Source organism: Falco cherrug, chromosome 14 (assembly GCF_023634085.1).
Source record: "Falco cherrug isolate bFalChe1 chromosome 14, bFalChe1.pri, whole genome shotgun sequence".
Classification (NCBI taxonomy): Eukaryota; Metazoa; Chordata; class Aves; order Falconiformes; family Falconidae; genus Falco; species Falco cherrug.
The window spans coordinates 3214430-3240864 of record NC_073710.1 but is presented as its reverse complement, the minus strand read 5'-3'; the positions used below and the strand labels follow the sequence as shown (position 1 = coordinate 3240864).

Below are 26435 nucleotides of genomic sequence, written 5' to 3'. Positions count from 1 at the left end.
AGGGGGGGGAGAGAAAAAAAAAAAATATCCCTGTATTTCTGCAGTGATTGTGGAGCTCCGTCTTTTCCTTCTTCATGCACAACATTTCTGTCAAGGCCAGTTCTTTACTAACGCTTGCAAAGAAATAGACCACCACAGAAATAGTAGCAGATAGTGTTTCGTGTCTCATACTTACATGTAACCTCATTACTGGTAGGGGTTTTTTGGCTGTTACTATCTACATCTGTTTTTAAAACTGTACTGTTGGTGAAAAATTTCTGCTTAGCATTTCCAGTGCAAGCACATAAAACAACAAATCTGACAAACAATGCGTGCTACTGAACACTTCAAGAGATGCTAAATAGCATTTTGTACAGAATTTCCTAGAGATATTGTAACAGCCTTGTTCTTGTGAAACATAGGCAGCAATCATGCTGGTTAAGCAAGAAGTATTATTTCTTTGTTGGAAACTTCCTGCATTATTTTTATGAATATAATATTGCTTGCCTCTTTATTGTTGTTTCTTAGTGTTCCATGTTGCTTTGCTATTTGCATTCTAAGGGTTATCTCTTGCTAAATTCGCGCCTTATGTTGGCAGGAGACAGGGAGTAGCTTTAAATAATCCCTTTGACAATGTTTAGTAGACTGTGCGAAGTGCTTTGAAGTTTTATCTCCCATATCTCAGGGTGTGATACCAGATAAAAATTGGAGGGTCTCAGGAGACTTAGATTGACAAACCTTTGGTTAAAAAGCAAATCCCCAGAATTTACTGAGGTAGGTACCCTTCAGCAGATAGAACACTTCTCCTTAGAAGATAATGAGGCTAGGATAAGCTGGCCATAACATTTATGTTTCCCCTCAGTAAGACATAGGAAGAATTCCTTTCTTTTAATTCTTTCTTCTGTTTGCTGTATTCCCATGTGCAATTAGAAAGTATTAATTTCAAGAGTCGTTCAGGGTCTCTGCATTTACGATATAGTCTCAGCTCTTCTTGTAGCTGAAATGCTAGCCGGTTGACTTAACTGAGCCTTTGTTCATCAGTTTCTCAGTAATCTGGGGCGTTGTAACTCAAGGAATAATGCAGTTCTACATCAAGGGTCTGATCTTTATGAGGATGTGTTTCGAAGAAGCCCTCAAAGATTTCAGGCTGCAAAGGTGAAGCTTACTCTACAAGAGACATACTGTCTAGATGAAGAAATACGAAAGATAATTGTAACTTTAGTGTAGCAGCAGGTAGGATGCTTGAAGGAACCTTAGTCTTCAGGTCTTTGGAACTGATGCGCTTTTATCTGTTTGTAATGACAGCTCATTGGAGGACTCTAATGTGGGTCTTTACAGTGAACAATATATTAATATGCTGAATGCTTTCAAACGGATGTTTGCAGTGTGTGTATGTATGTATTTGTTTTGTCAGAAAACTATTTTGGTGGGTGGCCAAATCAATGTGAAATTAAGTAGATAACAGCTTACAAATTTAATCTTAAATAGTTAGGGCTACTAGGAGCTACTCTTGATGTGAGCTTTCTCTGTGAACCAAGTATAGCATCTGTCTTTCACGTATTCTGCATTGGTACTGACGTAATGATTCTGAACTTAGAATCAATAAGCTGAGAGAATTAGTCATTATATGTAAGTATTGCATCCTTTTCCAGGGAATTTAATCAGTGATGCCATACGCAATTAACTTGAACAAATCTAGCAGGTTACAAAAGGATCAGGAGCAAGCATATATTCATAACAACCAGTCAACACCTATATTAACTGTTCATATTAAAATTATAATTTGAATTAAAATTTAAGTGAGGCCCATTTGCTTTTAACCAGTTTCTTGGAAATAATTACTGCTGAAGTACATATTGAGCCATTTCATTAACCTTTAAAAGAATGCCTCTAAGTGTTGCTCCTTGGCTGAGACGTTAATATGCTAGTCATGCTGACGACCTGTTCACAAAAGCTGAATTACCAGCTGCATTTGCATTGATCTACAGATGGAGTGCTATTTCAGAGCTGAGTGTTGTTCTCGAACCACAACTGTATATAATTATTTGAGTGATAATACAACAAACATTAATTATGTTGATGAAAATGCGTCAGTTTTTAATGTGATGAGTATGAAATACATCTTTTTATATATATGATGGGAAATCTTCTACAATGAATAATAATTTGTCCATCCAAGACACCAAGATACAGACAGTTACGCACTTCTAAAAGCTTGTGGTGTGAAGGGGTGAGACACAGGGCAAGAAATCAAGTGATCTCAGTGGGGAAAGTTGCTTGACTGACATTGCACAGCTGATTGTTGCCTCAAAGAATAAAATTGTCTATTCAGAGAGCAGCTTGTCTTCTGATACGCCTACTGGCTGCAGGTTCACTGGTTCATTGGGCTCCTGATCAGTGTGGTGCCTTCCTAACAATCTGTGCCTAAATTCAAGGTCTAACACAGCACAGAACTCAAGCAGGGAAGGCAGCTTGGCCTGGGAAATTGGGCAGTGAATGAGGAGGTGCACGCTGAGGTCCAAGAGCTCGCCTAGGGGCCAGTGGCAGGTGCGGGAGCAGGAATGTGCTTTGCTTTATGTTTCTGCCCCAGCTCCTGCTCTGCAGTTTCTGGATCACCCTGTCTCAGCTGCTTATGTTGTGCAGTGGCAAAGAGGCAAAGGCAGGGCAGTATTTGAGTTGGGACCATGGATGATACAGAGGTGTCAGAAACAGTAAAACGTGTCTAGAATTTTGTGAATCGGTGCTTTGTTCTATATTGGCTGCCATAACCTGGTCATTACTTTGATCATCAGGTTTATCCTCCTGATGCAATTAAAAAAAGTAATGCAAGTTATTTAGAATTACAGTGTTACTCTGTTGTGGAGCTCAACCTTTAGTCCTGGCCTAAGAGTTCAGTTAGTTTTTAATTCCATCATTACCACTTCGATATCAAAGCTAGTGACAAGAGATGCATCTCTGGTTCATTCCTGTAATATTTCTCTTTAATTTAGCATGTCTTGAAGGTAGGGTTTTAAATCTAAAAGTAGGTAAAAGTGCTACCTTAAAAGCAGTTGTATGCTGTGTAACTATGAGTGAGTAGAAACAAGATGTATTAATGGTACTTAACATGTCTGTGTGCATTAAAACTGCGACATAGAAAGTGTTAGGCACAGGAAAAAACAAGGCATGTTGTAAGATTCAGGTTTCCTGCTGTGTGATAGCTAAGTCTTTGGTTGGTGATGATCTTTTTTGTGTAGGTATACTTAACCTGTTCTTGGTTTAGGAATTTCCATAAAGAAATAATAATAATACAGATATAATTCCTCACGAAATAGAAGTGATTCAAAGGATTTTTCTGAGGGAAAGAAAGATGTGGTCACAGACCATAGGGAAAAAGAAATGGTGGGTAATATGTCCAATAACTAGTAAATCACTAAAAACTAGGGCTAACAGGTCTGTATGATCAAACAAAATAAAGTCACGCATCCTGCATTGTGATTACTTTGAGGATTTGATGGAAACATTGCCTAGATTATCCATTTATAAATAAGAGATTTTTTTTATTTTTATTGAATTAAAGCGTAAAGTCTGTCCTAGCCTCACTGCATGAAACTGAAAGCATCAGGTTGCAGTTGCCTTGTATGAGGCACAATATCAAATAATCCTCCTCAACTCTTCTTCCCTGTGGTTGCTAGAGTTACAGCTGATGACTGCTACTGTATGTTGTGCTTCCTGGGAAGTCTCAAGTGTGTTGCTTCAGACAGAGGCCAGGTATTTTATAGGTAATTGGAGAGTTCAGACTGAGGGTATTCGGAATACAAATGTATTTCGTTTTTAAGAATCAGTGTATACTGAAGACAGTCATAGTTTAATGTTTGAGAGTTTGACTACTCAGTGCCTGTCTGGGAAATGTGCTGCAGTCTGTAGTTTGTAAGTTAGCTTTTAAGGGAATACAGTTTTTACGTATCATAAAAATTACTTAATGGTGACAGAGTTCTGTTTTGATTTTTCTGCTAATGCATGAAGCATTGTGTATTTTGTAAAAGGAGGCAAGGATGTAATTAGAGAACTAACTAGAGCTCTCTTCTCTTTACATTGTGATGGGGAGAGATGACTGAATTAAAAAAAAAAGTCTACTGATGTACCAAGCAACCAAGACATCAGTACAGTTGGTAACTAAAGTTTGATTATTCTGATTATCTCAGAAATTATGTAATGCAGTTTTTCTGGTAATTATTGAAAGCATTTGGACACTAAAATCTTAGGCTTACACAGCAAGCTGACACATGATCAGTGTCATTCTAAGCTTTCACAATTTAAAATGTGCCAGCACTCTGCCCTTCACATAAAGCCAGAGGTTTGTATGTAATCACAGTGTTCTGTGTAAGGTAGTAATCACAGTGGATCTTTGAGCCAAATATATGCATGCAAAAGTAATTTATTTTCAAATGTCCTGTTTCCAGTCAGGAACACATCCAGGATAGTGAACATGATGTCCAGTCTTTGGATCAGTGTAGTTTAAAATCTAATGCTGCTATCTCTTAGTGTCAGCAGGGGCCCATGTGGATGACTGCTGCAGTGATGAGATTTAGGAAAGGGTCATTCTACTTAGTGGAACATTATCACCTCAATTCATTTATAAAGCCTTCTGTGCACTTTGATGGCAATTTTTTATTTCTATTTGTAGTATGGCTTACTAAAGCCTAGGTCTTTATAGGTGAATTCTTAATTCACATTCATGAGTCATTGCTATGCGTTTAGAGTTCCAAAACCTAGTGAAGTAAGGATCGAGTTGAGTAGTTCATCTCAGTGCTTCCTTGTGTTTGGGTTTGCAGGTGATAGGTACAAGCTATCTTAAATCAAATCTATTTGACTTCTCAGCATGTTACTCTGTTAGCCTTTCTAATGATGTTTTTAACATGCCTTTTTTTGAAATGCAATTGAATTAAGGAAGAAAAGGTCAGTAATAGGAGATCTCCCTTGGCATCTGACGCCTGTATCCAGGTCCCTTGTGTCCTGGTGACAGAAGCTGGCATTCAGCTGCTGTGGTATTAACTAAATTTTCAGGTGTCATCGCCTTTTGTGTGTAGTAATAAAAGGGAAAGTGAGCATTTTGCATTCAGTGTTATTCAAGCACTTTACTCTGAGATCTATTTTAAAATGTACCACTGGTACTTATGAGTATTAATCTGTGTCTTCAAACTTATTTTTTCAAGCATATCCCAAGATTACAAAAGAAGGTCTTGTTCTGAGCCCCAGTGGGAGGTTGCTTAGGAGGTACATGTATGGGTAGGAGGTCAGGAAAAAAAAAATTAAAAAATTTTAAGATTTTTTTTTTATAGATGCTTCCTCCCAGAAAGCCCATAAACCTTTGTTATTTCAACTTTTCAAATATTCTACTGAGCGCAACACAGCATGAGAAGTGTTTTGAGTTGAAGTCTATCATGTAGGCTGATCAGCATCTGTGCTGTTAGAGTAATGCAAAGTTGGAGGTTCTTGTTCTTTTTTCCTCAACCAAGACAAGTTTTGCTTCAAAGTACTTTTTTCATGTGGGTGTTGCCACAGGTAGGTGATGTTGTGTTTCTTCAGAGACTGATACTGACTGTAGCTGACTGGCGAGTTAGTGCTCAGAATGGCATGCTTGAAATGCCACAGCTGCAGTCTGAAAAATGTTTAGACCTGGCTGAATTACTTGTTGCACATCAGTTGTGTAGATCAGTGTGTATGAGCTGTTGTAGGTAGACTCAATGAAAAACTTGAAAAGTGGATCCTGACTTAAATACTTCAGTTTCCAGTACATACGTGTTAAATAAAAGTATGTGTTATATAACGGTATCAAGTAGCTGTAATGTAGCTGGTGAACATGAAATAACAGCTTACTAGAGGCCTAAGACAGGGAACAGCCAATACACTTTTGCTTGTGAAGATCAATGTTGATTACAAAAGCAGTTGTTTCCTCAAAACTTGTTCATCAGAGTTCTTGCAATTGAAAGGAGGGATGTATGTGGTAAAACAAGGCAGCTATTTGGCTGCTGAGAAGTATTCGTGTGTAATTAGTGCTTTTAGTCTTTGTTCTGCTTTGTTTGTTTACAGATAATGTAGCAGCACAGAAGATCTTGGGATGTAGGAAAAGAATAATCAGTAAGACAGCATTTAAATAAAAGTTGACATTAAAGAATGACTTTCATACTGAAGATGTGTGTTTGGAACTTAAATGAATTTGCTTTGAATTTACCTAGCTTGTATTTATACCTTCCTTTCTTCTGTCAATTCCTTGTAATTTCATTGTTATGTATCAACTGTGTATTTAAAAACATGACATAATTAATATGCTAAGCAGCATATGAAGGAACCTTGACAGCTTTGTGGTTTACCAGAATAGCTTTGCGAGATTAGGTTGGAGCTTTCAAACTGACCAGCGTGAGTTGTTTGTTTAATTGCTCATAATGCTGAAAGTAGAGTTGTGTTATCAGCTGAGTGAGCAGTAAAGGCTTATTGTCTTCACCGCTTACCAGTTGGACTTCTTTGCCATAGTGGTGCCATTCGTAATTCTCAATTAGTTTCAGGATAATAACTTCAGAGAGTAATTTTAATCTCAGCTACAAAATTACTTCTTTAAATGCATGAGACTGTCTGAAATACAAAGGAAAAATTACTCATTAGGAAAAATGGAACACTGAACAAAAAACAAGAGCACAAACATTTTTATTTTAGTACAAGTTTTTTATCTTTGGAAGGTTGAGATGGCTTGATTTTACACATACTGGCCTTATGGCTTTTGCCCAGTAGTATTTCCCATCAAAACAGTTCAATAATCCTGTTAACCAGAATGAGCAGTGTAACCAGCTGGTGGTACCTGCTTTCAGTGTCTTGCGTGAGTTCAGAGATCTCAGCCCAGGCCCTGACCAGCTTGACAACACTTACTACAAAATGCATCAGCAGCATTTAGGAACTGTGCAGTTGTTTTGGCTGTAGGGCTCGAGAGTGAGTGAATATGGCTTGTAAATAAATGTCTTGTCTTCCCTAGGAAAAGGTCGTTCATTCTAGGGTAACTGTATAGCTCGTGTATTATGGTGGTCCCTGGCTATCTCTTGTGATCGCGGTCTGCTGCTAGTAGGTAAGGCAGTTGTTTCTCTTGATCGTGTTACAAGGAGTTGTCTTTTTGGTGTGGAAACTGATGTTTAATTGCATACGCACAAGTGGTTTCTTGTAACCTGTAGCCATGACACACTGGAATTCGAATTTCTACTTTGTGTGCTGTACTATATAGCTGTATGTCAGTACATGAGGCTTCCAGTCTCTGATTTATTAGCTTAACACCTGACAGATTCATATAACAAATGAAGAATAAAAATTAATGCTCTCTTTTGTGAATTCCCTTCACTAGAGGTAATTCAAAGGCTGTATTTCTTTGGTTTTGCTGCTGTGTTTACTGCACATAGCGATAACTATCTGAAATAAAAATCTACTGTACTCGACTCCCGTTGATAGTGAAGCTCATTACACCCCCATTATAATTATTACCCTCTTTATGTATACCTCGTTAAACATTTCAAAAGGAGGCATCCAGGGGATGGTGTTTTAAGAAACTATTTGAGTGATCAGGATAAATTTTATGTAGGATACTAACAGTATGTTCCCTCTACATCATTTCAAATCTTACAAAATTTGGGGTGAATAATAATCAGAATTATATAAATAATGTTATTCTGTCGAACAGTTCTGTGATACTTTTCCAGTATGTGTTACTAATGCAAATTTATCTCAGGGAGTAGTCCTGTTTAAATGCAATATAGGAGTACAAGCCATGACCAGCAAACAAATGGCACCTCTGCCTGCAAAACTCAAGTAAATGTACGTCCTGTGAAGTGTAGCATAGGCAAGGAGCAGTTAGCAGAGGTAGAAATGCAACTTATAGCTAATAAAAGGTAACTGGAAAAAAGATATTGCTGTTTCATCACTGAAGCTGTACCATTCATAACACAGACACAGATATTAGTATGTGACAAGTTCAGGTATGTAGTGGGGATCAGATAATCCTAAAATAAGGAGATTAAAAGTATCAGAAATGTAGCATTCCATGACTTGCCCCTTTTTCTTTGACCACTGTCCTGTCACATGCAGGAGATAATGCAAACTTACCCTGGAATATAAATTTCATTTCAGTGCTGAAGAGCTTCAGTTCCAAGATCACAGCATTCAATGTATGAAGGCCTGCTTTTCTAGTAAAGAGAATTTAATTTTGTAGGAATGTATTTCTGCTCTACAAAATGACTCTTAAAAATTGAATTCTGAAGTGAATCACAGTGTAAAGTGACTTTATTTAACAACAGGATGAGACTGTTGGTTTGGAAGATGTAGCAAAAGGCTTTCCAGCGTTAGGCATCGCTATTAAAAATTCTGCTGGGTGAGTGCTGTACTTCTTAGCACTTTTATAACCCTAATAATTTATACAGGTATTATACTTGTCTGAGGATGCACCTTGAAAATAGTGGACTGCACAGTTAGTCCATGGAACAAACTTGACAAACACAGGTTAAACCAAAACCCATTTAATTTACCATGGTAGAACTGGCTGCATAGAGGTTACTAAACCCAACCTTTTTGAAGCTAAAATTAGTTGCTTGCACTGTGAATCAGAGATCTGGTAAAAAAAACTAAGTCCCACTTTTTTGTTTTCCTGACCATGTTTTGACCAGATTTTAATGCAGTCAGGTTTTTTTCTTCCCTGGAATAGCAGTATTTATTTGTAGTATCTTGTCTTCTTGCTAAACAGTGCCAACAGTAAGGCTTACCTGACTGAGTAAAGGCAGCAGTGAGGTTCGTGGATGCTTGCTTTGCATCCTAAATGTATTCCTGAGATCAAGTTGTTTATACAGGAGATAGACCCAGGTCTATTTTGGAGTCAGTGCCTCTGGTTCTCTATAAAGTTTTGTTATTTGGATTGAGATCTTACTTAGACTTGTCTTATATTCTAGCATATGGAAAATAACATGCATGAAGTATGCGTGAAGATCTGATTTGGAAATACTATGCATTTGTGTGCACAGCTTCTGGTTATTTATTAAGTAACAGCTATTTCAATTATACATTTTACTTCCAGTCACAATGAAAAAAACTGGTAATGGTTTGAGTCAGGAGAAATTTTTAAAAGCGTGTTAAATATTTAAACAATTTTTTTCTGCGAATGGCTTAGAGGGGCATCTAGTATGCATCATCTGTTGGTGATCATACAAGAACACTACAGGGATTCCTTTTAAATATGTAAATAAACTACTCTGTCCCTCCTGCTCATTCTGGGTGTAGAAAACTTCCTGGTTTCATTGTAGTTGCAAGAGTAATTAAAAAATGGGCATCAGGGGTATAAAACGAAACACCTGTAGGTTGTCCTGATCTTTACAAATGTATTTAATAACAGAAAAAATCTAAACAGTTCCTGTATTTTTACAGAAAATAAAAGTCCACAGAACAGTAAGATGAACTTTGTGTGCAGATATACATGCGCAATTGAAGTAGCTGCTCATTTTCACTTGTTAATTGTTTTTTTCCTTTTAAGTTCTTGTCAAGTTCTTTTACTGGCTTATGCTACTCTCTAAGCTAGTGGTAGAAGTGTTAGAATGTTCCGTGTAGCTTCTCTTGTTTCTTTTCTAAACATGGACTGCTTTGAGTAACAACAACAGTTTTGATATTTCAGGGTGTGTTACGGATTAAACATCATGCTGTCCATAGTACAAAAATGAGATTTCCCTTTTATACTTGCTTTTCCACAGATAGATAAAATCTTTTGACTCAGAAATAAGTTTCTCCCTCTCCCTACCCCCACCCCACCTACATTTTTCATTCACTTTGCTCTACTGAATCCCCCTTGCAACTCATGCACAAAACCAGTGATGTATGTGGAGTAAGAGTCTCTGAAACAAAGGTTGGAAGCATCCAGACGTGATCCAGGATCTGTTCTGCCAGCAGAAAATATGGGAGACTCTGGCAATTTCATGGAGAGTGCCAGAAACCTGGTTCTTACGAGGCAGTGTCAGCAGACTTCAAAGGATGCTTTGTGACTGAACATTGCTTCCTGTGCTGTAACAGTAAGGCGTCCAGAACACACTGAGCGCATTTTCCAGTTTGTCAGGATGTCTCGGAAGGGCAAGAGGAAGGATCAGCATTTTCTATATAACCCAAAGCTTAATAAAAAGTGAAATAAGTTTTAGGATGAGTGGGAAACATATTGCAGTCCTTCTGTTTGCATTCTTGTGAGACTCTATATGATTTTTTTTCAAGAATGCTATTTTCCTAGTGAACACATTTAAAAAAAACCAACACTGCAGGGTCTCTACAAATGTGTAGAAGCGGTCATATAGTTAGATGGTAAGTAGATACCTGGCATGGGTCTTAAAAAATATAACTTACTGCTTTTCCAGAGGTACCCAGTGTAACAAAGAGTAGCATGTTACTCCATTGTAGACAGTGAAGATTATGTAGTTACAACATGGCATGAGGACATTCCTAGAATAAATCTGCACAAAATCTTCTCTCTGCTTTCTTAAAAGTGATTTTAAGACAAATCACCAAAAAAATTCTGTGGTTTTAAATATTTCATTCACGAGTATTTGAGAGATGAATAGCTTTGTAATAGCTTGGCAAAATTCAGCCATGCTTTATGTAAAGATGGCAACAAATGTTCTCTTAGACAAAGTACAAACTGATTGGATGGGTTATTTAAAAAAAAGTACTGCTAACTGCCTTTTTTTATGTCTTACTTTATAAGAAGGAATTAAAATTTGAGAGGATGGGGGTGTACTTCAGTCTACCAGGGTATTACAGTGAAATGGATTTACAAATAAGCAAACAAAGTAATTTTGCTTGAATTTGTTACCACATTAGAAAGTCAAAAGTATAGAGTACTCTGGGTTGTTTTTTTTCTTTAAACAGAATCTTAATAGACTTATATTTAGCTGCTCAAAAATACGCAACAAAAATACTCAGCCTATCTCAGAAAAATTTAATCTTAAAAGAATTTTTAGTTTGAATTCTTGCATTTTTGTCAGAGAGGCTGATATGGTAACAAGTTTTGGGGGAAAGGTTTAGTATTTACGTCTTGAGTTTTGAGTAATGCTGATTCTTTTATGATTCTCTGCCATACAAGTAGATCCCTACGAACCCTGAGGAACTATACCTTTGTTGGTAGGGCAGAAGGTTGTGAGTTAAGGAGTCTAATTTCAGGGTTTCTATGAAAACTTACTTAAGCTACAAATGCTCTGTTTTTCCAGTTTTCTGTATGTAGTACATGAGTAAGCGTACTTCAGTTTTCTTTGTAGGGGTAGCTGTGTTTTAATTAATTTGTGTTGTATCTTAGTTTTCTTTATAAAGTATTTTTAGAATTGTAGGTGAGCTTTTTTATAGAAGAACAGATATTTATTGGCAGGGAATGTGTTGGATTTACTGTAGGCTAAAAGAACTGTTCTTTGCCAGCTGTTAAGAACTTCAACAGTATAAAAATACCCACTCTGGGAAAAATTGATTACTTTATAATCTATCTGATGAGCCATATTGGACTAACCAGATGTCTGAAGGCTTGAGTGCTGCTTGAGAAAGTACAGCTTTTCATTTTACAGGGAGCCTATGACCCCTGACAATTTATGGACTAGGCATGGCTGCAGTCAGGCCTTGGTAGGTTTTAGATGTTGAAAGATGAGTAGCAAAAATTTTATCTCCAATTCTGTCTTGGGCACCCAAAGGTAATACTGTTCCATCTCACTAAGATTTGTTAAACAAACCATCTACAAAGATCAGATTACAAAGATCAGATTTATTTAGCCATTATTGAATTACTCCAGCTCCTGTAAAATAGAGGGCTAAAGCACACTAAAAGCTGATTTTGTAAATAGACCCCATTCCACTTCTATTGTATAAACAGAGCTTAGTGTCTCAGATTCATGCATTTGTAAGCTGCAGTTGTCTCACTACTGAAGTACACCAAATAAGGTCTCAAAGTAGAGAATGTTTAGCTTTCCAGGTACTGAGTGAGATCACGAAGTGGTCAGATAATTATTTTTTTTTTTTATCATTCTAAATCTTGCCTAATAGCAAAGCTTTTCTGAAAACTTAAAGCTGTATGAAGTATTTGCAGGGTTTTTTCAGCCATTAGATATGCTGTTGATGCTACTTCTTACTAACTCTTAAGGCCATGAATATGAATGGTAATTTGCAAATATGTGATTTTGTCTCCAGTACCAGAAGAGACAGTTTTGCTGATTAGGATTATTTTTCTGAATTCCTGAAGAAGTTACTCAAATGGTGCACTTAAATCTGTATTTTAAAGTGTGTCCTTGCTGATAGTAACTGTCATTGGTTGTTGTGTTACTTAGTTTGCATGACAATAATATTTTTAGAAGCATCTGTGCCATTGGCCCTTCTAAAATACAAAAGAAGCTGTCAGTCTGCTTCTGTTTCCACAAAGATAAAAATAATTGATGAAAGTTTCTGGAGTTCAGATTTGTAGATCTTTGTGCCCTATTAAGTAGAACTAAATGCCCTATTAAAAAAGTTCCCACATGGCATGTATCTGCCTAGTCAGTATATGTTTACAGGGTGGTATTGGCACACTCACAGTCATGGTTTTCTGAATGCACAAAGTTTTCAAGGTATATTTTAGAATTTGGAGTTGGACTAGTGAAGCTTTTTGTGTTTGGGTTGGGCTTGCTGAGGGCCATTAGCACAGCTGGTGTGTAGCTCAGTGTAGGCACACCAACTATCTTATCTGTTCATTGTTGGAACTGCAGCTTGTACATGTGAAGAGTAAAACTCTTCAAGGGTTGAAAGATACGATATATCCCCTCTGCATTTATGACTCCAGATGTAAGTTTTAAGCAAGCGATGCCTGGTGTGTCAGGGTGGAATCAAGGTTGCTTGCTGGAATATAAAAGCTGGTTGTTTTCTGCAGTAATGAATTCAGCTTCAATTTTCCATCCATTTTGAAAGAAAAAAATGTCATGTTTGTCATGTTTTTCAATTAGTTAGAATTGTTTAGGTATATTTTTAATGTGTGTTTCCATACATTAACATAATTACATTTATATTTTAATATTAACTTTAACACTTAATCCAATTTAATTTAGGTAGCAGAAGGTGTGTGGGTATGGGTTTTGGCCTAGGAATATGATCTGGGACTACCAAATTGAGACAACTTGCTTTTGGAAATGAGAATCTGTTGCCATGCCACACTTAACTGTAAAGCACAGAGCAAGTTTTACAGGCTGATCATAAGCAAAGTTTCAGCTTTGTGATAGAAAAACTCCCATTTGGGGTGAGGAGGTATGTAGGATACCATGCCAGCATGGAGCTTAGCTTTTCTCTGAAGATGACTGATCAGGAGACCAGCTACAGCTAATCTTTTGTCAAATGAACATGATTACTACCTCCTACCACTACCCATCCAACCGCAGTGTGGTGGGCTCCGCTACAGAAGGGCTGATACGCTCCGAGTAGTAGATGGACCTCATAGGTCCCTTAAGCTGCCAGGGCTGTGGTTAATAACAGCATCGTATCTGCCTAAATGTGCAGCTTTTACAGCAACTCAGCAAGAGGCATCACTGAGGTTCCAAAGGCTCCTTTTGAACATTTAGCCCAAGTGTTTGATGCCTCTGTATTTTGAACAGAGATTGCATTGTCATAACTCCACTCCTTACTAAGTACGCCGGAGGCTTGAGCAGGCTGTGTGAACTTGTGGGGGTGTTTTTTCCCCTGCAGACATGTACTTAACTGCTGACATCACTCGTATTCACTGAGACTTGTAAATTCACACTTCTTAATATTTTATTTTCTTACAGGTTAGTTCATTTAAGCTAGACATCTTGTTTATAATGGCTTCTTGCCTGATGGTGGCCTATAGACATAAAAGAGACAAGCTGCAGAGCAGCTAGGCGATGTTTGATTACCTTCTTTAGAAAGAAGGAAGAAAGTTTAGGGAGAAACTGGGAAATTAACATCACGATGCATGTCTGCAAAAACACTTTCCTCCTTCCCTTCTCCTTCTGACAAATCCTTAGTTTGAATGAGTAGTGCTGTATTCATCAGTATCAGTAATACACCTAATTCAACTTCTCTCATCATAGTGGATCCACATTTTTACTAAGATTTTCATAAGCTGTAAAATGTTACTGACTTAAGTGAAAGTTAAGATGAGCCAGTAAGTACTGCTTAAACTCCCTTACCATACATCTTAAACTGCTTCATGGAATGAGTCAGGATGGCGGGATTTCAGTTAAAACACCAGGCTGTGAAGCGATGTTCAAGGGAGCAAGAAAGGATCTCCATTAGAGCCACTGACACCTTGAGGTGGCTGGATCTCTGTAATTACAGTCAGGTAATCAAGCCTAATGGAAAACAGGTCACATGTATATTGCCTTTTGGAGCAGGTTTGGGTTTTGTTTTTTTTCCAGAAGGGTAGTTAGTTGTTGAACTAGACTAATTAAAAGCATCTATAAGAATAATCAGGGGAAATAGACTGAATGAAGAGAGAAAGACTTTATTAAGTGTGTGTGGGAGCAAAATCAGATGAGACCATGGAGGAAAGCAGAAATTAAGTTGTGCTTTGTCTAATAAGCAGTGATGGGAGCCTGAGTAAGAATTCTCTCTCCATTCAGATCTTAATTTCACCTGTTAGTTTCACACACTGATTTTTTGCTGGTTTGCATGGCATAGTAGTAGCATTGTTGTAAACTGCACTTGTCTGCTTTGAATTACAGTGACAACGATATAAAGCTAACAAAAGTCAACACAGTCTAAATAAATTACTTTCCTAGAATCCAGTTTTATACTGCTACGACTTTCAGTGAAGACCAAGTAATTTTCAGAATTCAAGAAAACCTAGTTTTAATGAATATATGTAAATTATTATGTGAGGTTACCCATAGAGTAACTTTCCCAATCAGTTAGTCACTGTAACAGTTCTATTCTGTTTTTTAAAAACAGCTGTTCTTGTAGTGATTTACAAGTATTTTAAAAATACAGTTGAGATGTTAGTAAGTTTGAAGAAATTTGAGTTACCTGAATTTGAAAGTGTGTTTTAGTTCTCTAAGAAAAGAGAGTTAAAACTTTTCTATTTCTAGACTGTCTGCATAACCTTATTATTGCAACATTTGTTGTTTTTCTTCTATATCATTTGTTGACTTGTATTGTCCTTTAGTTTGTAAGTGATGTTGGAGCTAGGAACATCTCTTTTGATCTATGATGTCTCTAGCATACTTCTGGGCATAATTATAATCATAAAAATCTTTGAAACCTTTCCACCTTATGTCTTGTTATCGCTAAAGTTGAGATGTTCCATAAAGTTAGAGATGTTCCACCATAAAAAAAGAATTAAATAAACTCTCTTTTTAGCCTTCAAGCATTTAGAAAATAATAAAAGCAACTAAACAAGACTGCAGTTTACATCTTTGTAGCATACAAAAATATCTGTTTCATTGCAATATCTTAAATTCTCCCTTAATCTCTCAAACCCCTATGAATAAAGCATTGGATTACCAAGTAATACCCTTCATCACAAGGAATTAGGCACTTTAGCTTTAGGCTCCATCTAAACCGTTGCATTAGGAGAGATGTTACTGACGTCATGTTTTCCAAGTCGCAGTTGACTCACATGGTGCCTTCCCTCACCCTTCAAGATCTTGTTGAGATAAAATATGTCTCTCATGACTCTCTTAATTCTCTGGGTTTGGATGGCTTTGTGGCAGTACCACGCATCTGGTTTTGTAGCCAAGAGAGAAGAGTAGGAAACTTCTTGTTTGTGTGCACGCCAGTGAGTCTGTAGCAGAGCTTTGGCAAGTTGTGCTATTTCCTTCATCTATAAGATTAATAAATTAAGATAATATTTTACTTGCAAGAGGAGCGCTTTTCATTTGGGCCTTGATGTGGTGATGTCTTCTGTCTGCACCATGCAAAAATTTAAAGGACATCTGTGATTCCCTCCTCCCTTTTCTCCAGCTATCATAGTCCAAAACTTGCTGTGGTATCGGAGTTTTTGTACTTCTGTATCATTAGTTGTGAGAATTCTATACAAATTCATTGAAAAACGGATGGAATGTGTCTCCATACTCAAATCCCCATTGCCTCCCCACTTGAGCAGGCTAGCAGGGAGGAGTGCAGCTGGCACCTAGTCAAAAACTGTCCAGCAAATTCCTGCTTTTCAAAGCTACTATCCCTGTTTAAGGCAGAGGAAATGTACAAGTCACCAATGTGGCCTTGAACCATCATTCAGTCCTTAGTGTTTATAAAGGATTACATTCTTGCTAAATGTTGTTAAAACAGACCTCAGTCTGAACTGCTTTGCTTTATGGCACTTGGTCTGTAATCTTATCCTGTGAAAGGATTTCTGATTGCCTTCATTTTTCTTCCTTTTTTACTAATACACATGACAGTATACTGGACCCACAGTAAGCATGAATCCCTTTGATTTAGTATGCCCCCATAATCTGGATAATTGCTTTCGTGAAGCCATTTTAGTGGAGTGTCTTATGGTTTGCTGGACAGCTGTTTATCTCATAGATTATTGATGCTGCAGTCCATAACAGAAACAGCATGAGTTATGTTGGATTGATTTTTTTACTTCATCACATCATCGAGCAGGCGTTGACTACTTTATTTACAGAACTGTCACTTGATGTCACGTTTCCCTAGGAGTTGTAACACCCTGTCATCATATAATTAAGAAAATACTTATCTATAGAAGACCTAATTAGACAAATTGTTATGGGTCCACTGTGGTTCTGCATTTTTTCTGATGTGTAATTTTAAAATAGTCAAAGTCAAATCGACCTTATCTTCTGCAGCACAACCGCAGGTTTCACCAGAAAGGTTTTTAGCCTGAAAGTTGGAGTATAAGGTTTGCAGTCTGTCCTCATTTCACATACCCCAAACAACAGTGTTCTGTTTACCCTTGGCACCGTTGTAAACAAGAACCTTTCTGGTGTGCTGAGTGATTATGTAAATAGACAGTGCTTTTATAAAGCATTTTAAGCGTCCGATAGAACCAAATAGCTTCTTTACAGTTTTTTCTTTTCTAATGGTAATTACATAATTGGGACAGGTTTTAAGTTATTTTTTTCTATCTGATATGTAGATGCCAGAGTTTCTTTTGAACATTCTTATTAAAGAGTCCTAAAAATCATTCAGGAAAACAAATCTGCTAGGCTTCCCCCTATTATCAACATTCCAAAATGCCTTTGGCAATGAATAAATGCCAAGCATTTGTTATTTGGCACTTGACTAGTCACTCATTTATTTAAACTCAAACATGTTGCATAAGATTGTGGAAGTTATGCTAAGCTAATAATTAAAACAAAAAAACCCCACCTCCCTTAATCCCACCTTTCCAGTGTCCAGTACCGTCAAGGTGCAAATACACAGGACTGTATATTCCATTAAATGTAATTGACTGCCTGGTGTTGGCAAAATGTGCAGCTGGCTGTGAGCAGTTACAGGGGTGTTACTCTTACACTTGGAAGGCCAGGTGTGTGTTGCTGCAGTAAAACAGCTCCTTTTTCTTCTATCCCCCATGTTTCATGCCCAGAACACAGTAGTTAAATGCCGTTTTCTGTTGTGGTACTGCCATCCTTTTTAACGCATGCACTTCCTGACTTTTCCTTCTCTATAGTATTTGGGTACCAACCATCTACTTGGTTTCACTTCTGAAGGTCTTGTCCCCACCCAACCTGGTTTTTCTCATTCTATTTTAGAGCTTGATTCCTATCTCCAGTCAATTTTTCTTAGGAGCCCCTGTCGCCATCTTGCTAGATTTTTTCAGACTAATGTTTGCTTGCTTGCCCCAGGGTTGTGTTTCACTTCTGGGAAGAAGTATCTGCAAAACTATCTCATCTTCATCTGTTCCTTTTAAAAAAATTCTGTGCCATGGTGCCTACCAGAACTGTATGGCTGCAAATCTGATGTGCTACGAGGAGTCAGTCCTGCTGATTGGGACTCTGGTCTGAGGAAGAACTTTCTTATCATTAATAAACGAAAAAAATATGTGTGGTAAAAAGAGAGCTAGTGAAGCCATGTATGTTAATGCCTGCCTCACCACTTTTGACCTGTACAGTATACTCTGTGTTGTCAGTCTCGCATGTGTACCACAGGTAAAAAATGCGCTGAGAGCAGGAACATAAACCAGTTGCAAGGGCTTGGTTTCAAGAAGCAGAAATCTAAAAAGTGAGAGAAAATGGAAGAATTGCATTTTTATTCTAAGGTGACATTGCTTTGTAAAAGGGTATTTCTTCTGTGTCCTGTATAATTGTTTTATTTGCTATTAAATAGAAATAGAAATGGCCTTCTGTCTCTGGGTGCCCTGCAGAATGTTTAAAATGCACATCAAACTGCCACTTCCTTAATTTTGACCACCTGAGTGCCCCAAATTTTAATTGAATTCATGCCAATAAATATTTGTATGTAATTTTCATCTCTCCAAGATGTCAAAAATAAAGATGGGTTTTAAAGCATGGGCCAATGTACATCCTCTCTCTTGCGTATTTGGTGAATGTTTTTTATCCAGTGCTGCTTAATGTTATTTACATTCTAGGTTTGAAACTTGAAACATTGTCAATGGGAATTCTGCCTTTGTCAGCCATCTAGCTTTGCTCCTCTTAAAGGGTAACAGCACAGCTTAAGCTTATGGAGGGTGACATTGCGCTCACTGGTGATGCCATCACCAATGGTTGATCAGTTTGATGAATATGAGTACTTGTTTTTTTAAAATGTTCTGCATTTCATATTATCAAAACCAGTGTTAAAACCTCAAATTATGATGTTGTTGAGATGACTTAAATTACTTAACGAACAGAAAAAAAAGAAAGAAAAAAAGCTGTATGTATACTGCCAAGCATTTTTTTGTAAGATCAGGCCCCTGACAGTTTGAATGTTTTTGGTTAATCATGACATTTGCTAAATACCTCGGGTCAGAATTTCCCAACTGGTAAGACAACTTTTCAACTGGTAAGACAACTTTTGAAAGACCTCGTCTGTCTTCAGAGCAAAAATGTGAAACTGTTTTTCTTATTTGCTATATTCAATTAGCATTGTTTTCTTCAAAGCTGAAATCTGCAGTTTAAAACCAATAATCTTAAATAATCTTAATCATGATTAATTTATATTTTGCTTTTGCTTTTACAGATTTCCTTTTTGCCTCCGGAGTGTTTCGTTATGGCAGCCTCCAGTGAACAATGACATCCTTCGACAAATATAGATGCCAAAAAGCCAGACGAAAACAGTGGCCTTGTTTCATTTTTACTCCAACACAGTGAAATGGTGCTCTTAAAGTTTTGTTATTGACTCTCACTGGAAAAAAACAAACTCCTGACCGGACCTTTCTTCCCCAGCCCCTGCCCAGTGTTCTTATGGATGCTTGATACAGTGACATCATGTAGTAGGCCCTGAAGTGTTGTCATAATTAAGTTGCAATGGTTTTATACACTTCCCCATTTCCCAACAGCTTTCTGTCGGTTCTGCATTCTTTTTCCTGGGGCCTGATTTTCCCATGTTACTGGTTAGCAGATAGGCTTGTGGCCTCTTTTGTTCCAACCACCTATGAAAAACGTCAAAGAGCAGACGATCCGTGCTATTTTCATGCACTCTGCATCATTATTACCACTCCCATCTACTTGGCACTGTTGGTAGCCTCTCTTCCTTTTGCTCTGATTGGCTTCTTGCTATGGTCCCCGCTCCAGTCAGCCAGAAGGCCATATATCTACTCCAGGCTAGAAGACAAGAACCATGCCAATGGAGCCACACTGCTCACTGAATGGAAGGCTGCAGGGAATGGGAAAAGCTTCTGCTTCGGCAGTGCCAACGTTTGCCTGCTGCCAGATTCTCTGGCAAGATTTAATAATGTTTTCAATACACAGGCTAGAGCTAAAGAGATTGGCCGGAGGATCAGAAATGGGGCAAGCAGACCACAGATCAAAATATATATAGATTCTCCTACCAACACATCCATCAGTGCAGCAAGTTTTAGCAGCTTGGTCTCCCCCCAGGGTGGAGATAGCGCTAATCGTACTGTTAATGCTGGCATCAAAAGGACAACATCAATGGAGTATAAAGGAGACAATTCAGGCTCAAACAACAGTGAGGACAGAGAAGATAAAGGTGGAGCTGGAGAGCCAAACGAGGGAGAAGAGAACACTTGCATTGTCCGCATAAATGGAGAGGATAATGGCCACATGTCAGACACAGAAACAGATACCGTCAATGGCCAGGCGCATGCCAGTGGCCCAGCAGAGCCCTCACCGGAAGGTGATGCAGAGATCTCAAAAACACCTAACCACAAACAGAAGGAAGGAGATTCTGGGAGTTTAGACAGCTATTCTGCCTCACGAGAGTCCTTAGTTAAAGTGCGTGTTGGAGATGGTACAGTGGACCAAAGCACTGTCAACAACAAGCTCCTCTACAAGGCTTCAATCATGAAGAAGACTTCAGTGCGGAAAAAGAAACATACGGATGAGACCTTTGATCATGAGATCTCTGCTTTCTTCCCTGCCAACCTGGACTTTCTGTGTTTGCAGGAAGTGTTTGACAAAAGAGCTGCGGAGAAATTGAAAGAGCAGCTTCATCACTATTTTGAATACATTGTCTATGATGTTGGGGTCTACAGTTGCCATGGCTGCTGTAGCTTTAAGTTTGTGAACAGTGGTCTCCTTTTTGCCAGCCGCTATCCTGTTATGGATGCTGCCTATCACTGTTACCCCAATGGAAGAGGAACAGACTCCTTGGCTTCCAAGGGAGCCTTGTTTCTCAAGGTAAGAGCTTTTCTGAAGCCATAAATATTGATTCTGTATACGTGACAAGTTATAAATTATGTTATTTTCTCTCAGTCATTTCTGTTAAGAGTTCAAAGAGTCAATATTGAGGTCCAGACTACCTGATACAACGTATATATATGGTTTTGTGGCCTAGACACTGTGTTAGTGATGGATGTGCGTGAAATAATGAGGGACTTTTGGAGGTAAACTTAGTATAATTTCAAGTGTCAAAATTTGAAGTGGTTTTAATGTCATTTTAATTTCTTTCTTTACAGAACTATCTCTAATAAAATGCACAAATTCTAAGCTTTGTAACATGAGTATAGTACAATGGGCATTACTGTTGGAAACCAGCTTATGCATGTTGTGCATTTATGTGGAAATCAAAAGACAATCAAAAGTCTAAATGTCAGTAGAATAGAAGTGAAAGAATTGCAATGAAATGCATGGCTATCCCTTTGTCTTGGTTGCAGAAGACAACAATTGTTAAAGAGAGATGCAAAGAAGAGTAAACAAAAAAAAACAACCAACCACCTGCCTGGGACACTGGGGAGCACAGAGCTTTTTTTGCTTTTTAAACACAGTTGACTTAAATGAAGTAATGGTAGAACAGGAAGCCTGGGGTTATATGTCTGTTTATCATGAAAAGCAGAAATAGAAATCTTCATGCAATGCTTTGCTTTTCCAAGACTGGTGGCTGTTCAGGCTTAATTCTTGGGAGAATCTGGCCGTGCTTTTCATAAACTGGAAAGCTGGCTCTGCTAATTTGTGATTAATGAAGAACGAAAACTTTGCGCAGAGACGCAAATTTAGACACGTCTGAAAATCTCCTAGAATACTGGATTTCAGATTTTGTGATTTTGTTACTTTGGAATGGGTTTCACTAACTAAAACCTGAACTTTTTTCTTAATGCTAGCCAAATACATCAGGTGCTCAGATCACACGTACTTTCTAGTGCATACACTCACAGGTCCTCAACAAAAGCCATTAATAGCCTTTAAGAATATGGATTGTTAATAAGGATCAGTGAGGATTTTTGTACCTGCTGTTTCTAATTTGTCAACAAAGCAAAAACTTCTGGTATTGTGGCTTGCATAAAAAGCACAAATATTAGAATTTGCAGTCTGATAATAGTTCAGTATTTTGTATACATTTGACATAAACAAAAGCCTATCCGTATCTGTATACAGGTCTCCAAAAATTGGGCCTAAGCTTTCTGTACTGTACTCTTCTGTTTATAAACAGCTAAATTTTGGGTTTTCTGTCCTAAAGTGCTGCATGCAACAATGAACATACATGTTGTGTAGTAAAACTAAGACACTGCAACGAGTCACTCCAAAGAATTAAATACTTACGAAGTATGGGAATTCTGTGGTCAAATGTAGGTACTTTAGACTTTGGAGCTGGTCATCCCCAGCTTCCTCGACAGCCAGCCACCTGTGGGGCAGGATTCCTCTCTTCCTACTGTAGGTATCTAAAATAGGTCAGAGGAAGTGTACCCTAAACATGCCCATATTACCAGGGTCACAAAACTACCCTTCAACATATGCATATATAGGGGATTAAAAGATTAAAAACAATCTGCTTTCAACTGCCCAATGCTGAGTCATTGATTTACTAACCTGCTAGGCAGGCCGCGATGTCTCTATTTCTCTTGGAGAAAATTAAGCCTCTTTTCAAAATTCCACTGGGATGATGAACTTAATTATGGATCCAAGTTGTTAAATAACGTTACAGTTGAGCAGGGACTAATTATTATGAAGATTTGAAGACTACCACATTCTTCTAAATACGACAGAATTCTGACCCAGCTAAAAGGCTGTTTTTCATTATGTCTGTGTCATTCTGACATACTGTACTTTATACCTAAATTATTTTTTTTTCATTCTGAGTAAGTCTGTCCTGACACGCAGTGCCTGCCTTTCTTAATTGTACATTAAGTGATCATTGGTCATTTCTTCAACAACAACAACAACAACAAAAAGTAGGAATGATCTGTTTAATTTTAGCTTTGAAACAAAGTAGGTTTAAAGGTTGTTTTTCTTGAAGTGCTTTATCAGCAACTGAGTGTGTGTGGACTCCAGAGACAAAAGCTACAGTAAGTAAAAGCCTGGTTAGTTTTTGAAGTCAGTGAGAACTAATTAATTACCTTCAGAAGTCTTGAGGTCTTACGGTGGGACAGCAGCAAGCTAGCAAAGCTATCGGAACTGTGGTTGGAAGGTGTCATTGCAAGGTACTCTGTCATTCAAAATGCACAGCTTCTATCACTGCTTTTAGGTAACTTACTGCCTCTTAAAAGACCTTGTATGCATATAACACGATCTAGTCACGCATTAATCTCAGTGTGGTTTTGAAGATGGGAAGAGAGAGCCTTGCAGAACAAGGGTCTCCTAATTGCTTTCCATTCAGTAGTGGCATGGAGTTAAGTCTCTCTGTCCTATGCAAACTCCGTGTTTTTAAGTGCCTGACTCCTGTGGAAAGCACAGCATTCCCATTTCTGAAGTCGAAAAGACATCAGTTCAGTTTTGGTTTGGAAGTATACCTAGGAAGACTGTTCCCCTTGCGTAGCTTGCATCTCTGCGTAAGGGAGCAATTGCTCTCTATTATTTCAAAAAAACTCCACAATTGTAAAAAGCAATCAGAGGAGAAGACTTGTATATTTAGTAAATATAAATAAAACTTAATGTTTCCACTCATGAGGAAGATGAAGCCTTTATTCAAATCTTTCTGAACCTCAGGAAGGATCCAACATCCAAATTCAAAAAAATGTTCAGAGAAATGGCTCTCATTTAATGAGTACAGTTGGTATCCTTACCATAAATGTAACTGTTAAGGAGATAAATTAAAGATCTCAGAACTAAAAAATCAATGAAAATTTAATTATTTTGAACAAAAAGGCAAAACTGTTTTGGGGGAGTTTGCTTACAAACCAGATCCCTACTGCCAGGGTACAGGTATTTCACACTTTTTTTTTCCTGTTGGAATAGGTTCTGTTTCCAGAAGTGGAAATTATTTTCCATTTCCATATTCCCCCCCTCCCCTTTCCTGGCCTGCCTTCGCCATCTAGATTGTGAAGTTCAAGTGGAGATTTGGAAGGATTTGAGAGATTTGCTTAGTCATACGGAACTATTTTACCTGAGAGACTTAGAGAGCTCAGCGGTTATTATTAGTAGCTATAATAACAATCAACTCTTACATACTACTTTTCATTCATATGTCGCAGAGTGCATAGTAAAGAGAGGTCAATATCTGCTTAATAGAAGGAGAAACTAAAGCACAGGAAGGTCAAGTGATTTGATTGTGGCTTAACACCTGGGGTGTCACAGCCAAGGGAAAGTTGGAAGTAAATTACAAAGGCTTTTAAGACTGTTTCATGCTACTGATTTCATGCTAGCCAAGTGCTAACCGGAGAGCTGTTCAAAGGAATTTTGCTAGCCTTCATCTGTTCTCTTCCTAAAAATGTCTGCCACGAAAGTTGCCACTGCTGCCATTTTCCTGACAGAGATCAGAGACCGTTTTTTCCATCTGTATGGGCTGATGCTTTCCAGATCAGGCGGGAGGCATGAGGATGACATAGTTGTGAGTAGCCCTTGTATAAAGCCTGTTTTCTGTGTTACAGGAGAACTGATTTTCATTCAGCACTTTGATCTCTTCAGACTCTAGCAATGTATCTGTCTCCAATCTGAGGGTCTCATTGGGACATAAGAGGGACACAGGCACAGAAAAAATAGCATTTAAGAAGGGGGGGAAATGAAACCGTCACTTAGATGCAAGTGACAGGTCTGAAGTGTTAAACCACTCTTCCTAGTTGCCGCTAAAGACTCAGAGGAGAAGTTAGCAAATATATAAATCAGCCAATCCATTTTCATACTTTGACAGTCTGGGCCCTTGGGACACTCTGCCGTGACTCTCTGTTCTAGCATTGCATTTCACATTAATTTAAAACGCCTAAGAAAACCCTTGAGTCTGCTTTGCAGGTTTTATCACTTCAATTGTCTCTTGCTGGTGCTGTGCTGCAGATAGAGGAGGGAAGCGAGACTGACACAGATGCTAGCCTGTGCTGGGGATTCAAACTAAAAAAGCTAGCTTGTATGTATCTGTATATAACGTGATGCAGATCGCAGTGGCCTCGGTTACTCTGCAGCTGTTGGTTTGACACATACATAATTTTAATGCACAGTGGTTCTGATGGATTTAAAGGGGAGTTGTAAAATATATGTCCCTTTCAGAAACTGGATGATGATTTTGCAGTCAAATCAATTTTAAAAGGTATCCATGAGTGCTGAGCAGAAATTGTGTAATGCATCACCTGTTTGTAATTTACTAGGAGGTTTCAAAACGTCAACGTTCATTTTTAGATAGAGGGATTAGTGTGTAGCCTTAGTTACACTGTCTTTCGGGGATGTTTGTGTAAGTTTTGGACAGTAGTGCAATGAAAGCGGGAAACATCCTTACCTTGCCCTGATGAGTTACTGAGTTAGAGAGCTTGTCCGTATTTTCCCAGACGTATCAATCTAATAAAAACTGTCAATTCTGTTGACAGAAGTTTGCCTCTCTCTTACCCTTACATTGTAATAGCTGTAACTGCAATGTAGATCTAAACCATAGAAGACAAGTAAATGCATACTTGGGGGTAGGGAAGGGAACAAAAGAGGTATCATTCTCAAAATGGTTCTTAACTGAGGAGAGGTTTTGGAGTGGTTTTCCTCCTGCTGAGACCGGGAGATATGGAAGTATGTTGTATAGAAGGCAGTTCTTCCTACCGTTCTTAGGAGGAAATTATTCTCGGGTTTGGCATCTGCCCAGAGAGATAAGTTCAGCAAAAATAAGAATTCTTGCTTAAAACACAGTATGTGAACATAGAGCAAAAGCTAAACTGCAGTCTGATGTGGGAAGTCTGAACAGCTAATAGTATTCTAACAAAATCAAAAGGAATCAGAAGGAGAAAATATGTCTTGTGGGTTTTGCTAAATTTCTGAAAGGACTTGTGTTTAATTAATAGTAATTCCTAAGGTTATTAACAGATTTACTTTTCAAATTCTCTGAAAATTAATGCTGTTCCCAGGGAGTACAGTAATTGTGTAGAGAACATATTATTCATCGCTTAAAGGAAACCTAGCAACCTTTGCTTTATGTGCAAAGCTACACTTGCTTCCAAAAGAGCTGATACGGTGGTAACAGATGGCAGAAGGAGCCGTAGCTCTAATTGCAGAACTGCTATGAAGCACAGTTTTTACTATTTGCTACTCTCGAGGTGCCTGCTTTGTACGACAAAATGAGGGTTCCCCGAATTAACCGCTGTGGTTCTCCTTATTGCTGTTACTGATGCAGATACATTTGGCTTGGGTCGCGTAAGCTGTCCTCGCTGTCCCGTGCCAACTCAGTGTGTTGTGGCTGAGAGTGAAGGGGCAACTTCTGCTGTACAGTGGCACAGTATACCGAGGGGAGGCTTTTTTTGTCCGAGGATTCCACAGAAAAGGGGAATGGCTGTTTTCTGACCCCATGAAAAGATCATCTAGAGATTTCAGTCGTTAGATTTTCTTGTCCTTGATGAGTTTTCCAGTATCTACAGTCATCCCAAGATGTATTAAAAAATGTCTAGTGCTGTTCATGGATTTGTTTAGGTAACTCTAAAGCTGTGCCATTTAAGTCAGGAGGGTAACCTAAACATTTTCCACAAGTTCAGTTTCTGC

General features: G+C 38.2%; 1 protein-coding gene across 1 annotated transcript in view; it reads left to right on the top strand.

Moving 5' to 3' along the window:
- SMPD3 (sphingomyelin phosphodiesterase 3) overlaps positions 1-26435 on the top strand; it is a 120802-nt gene that overhangs the window by 63338 nt on the left and 31029 nt on the right. The window contains exon 2 of the mRNA XM_055726322.1: positions 19117-20738. Within this exon, the coding sequence (XP_055582297.1) occupies positions 19404-20738 (1335 nt within the window). The 5' untranslated portion in view covers positions 19117-19403. The remainder of the gene's footprint in view (positions 1-19116; positions 20739-26435) is intronic.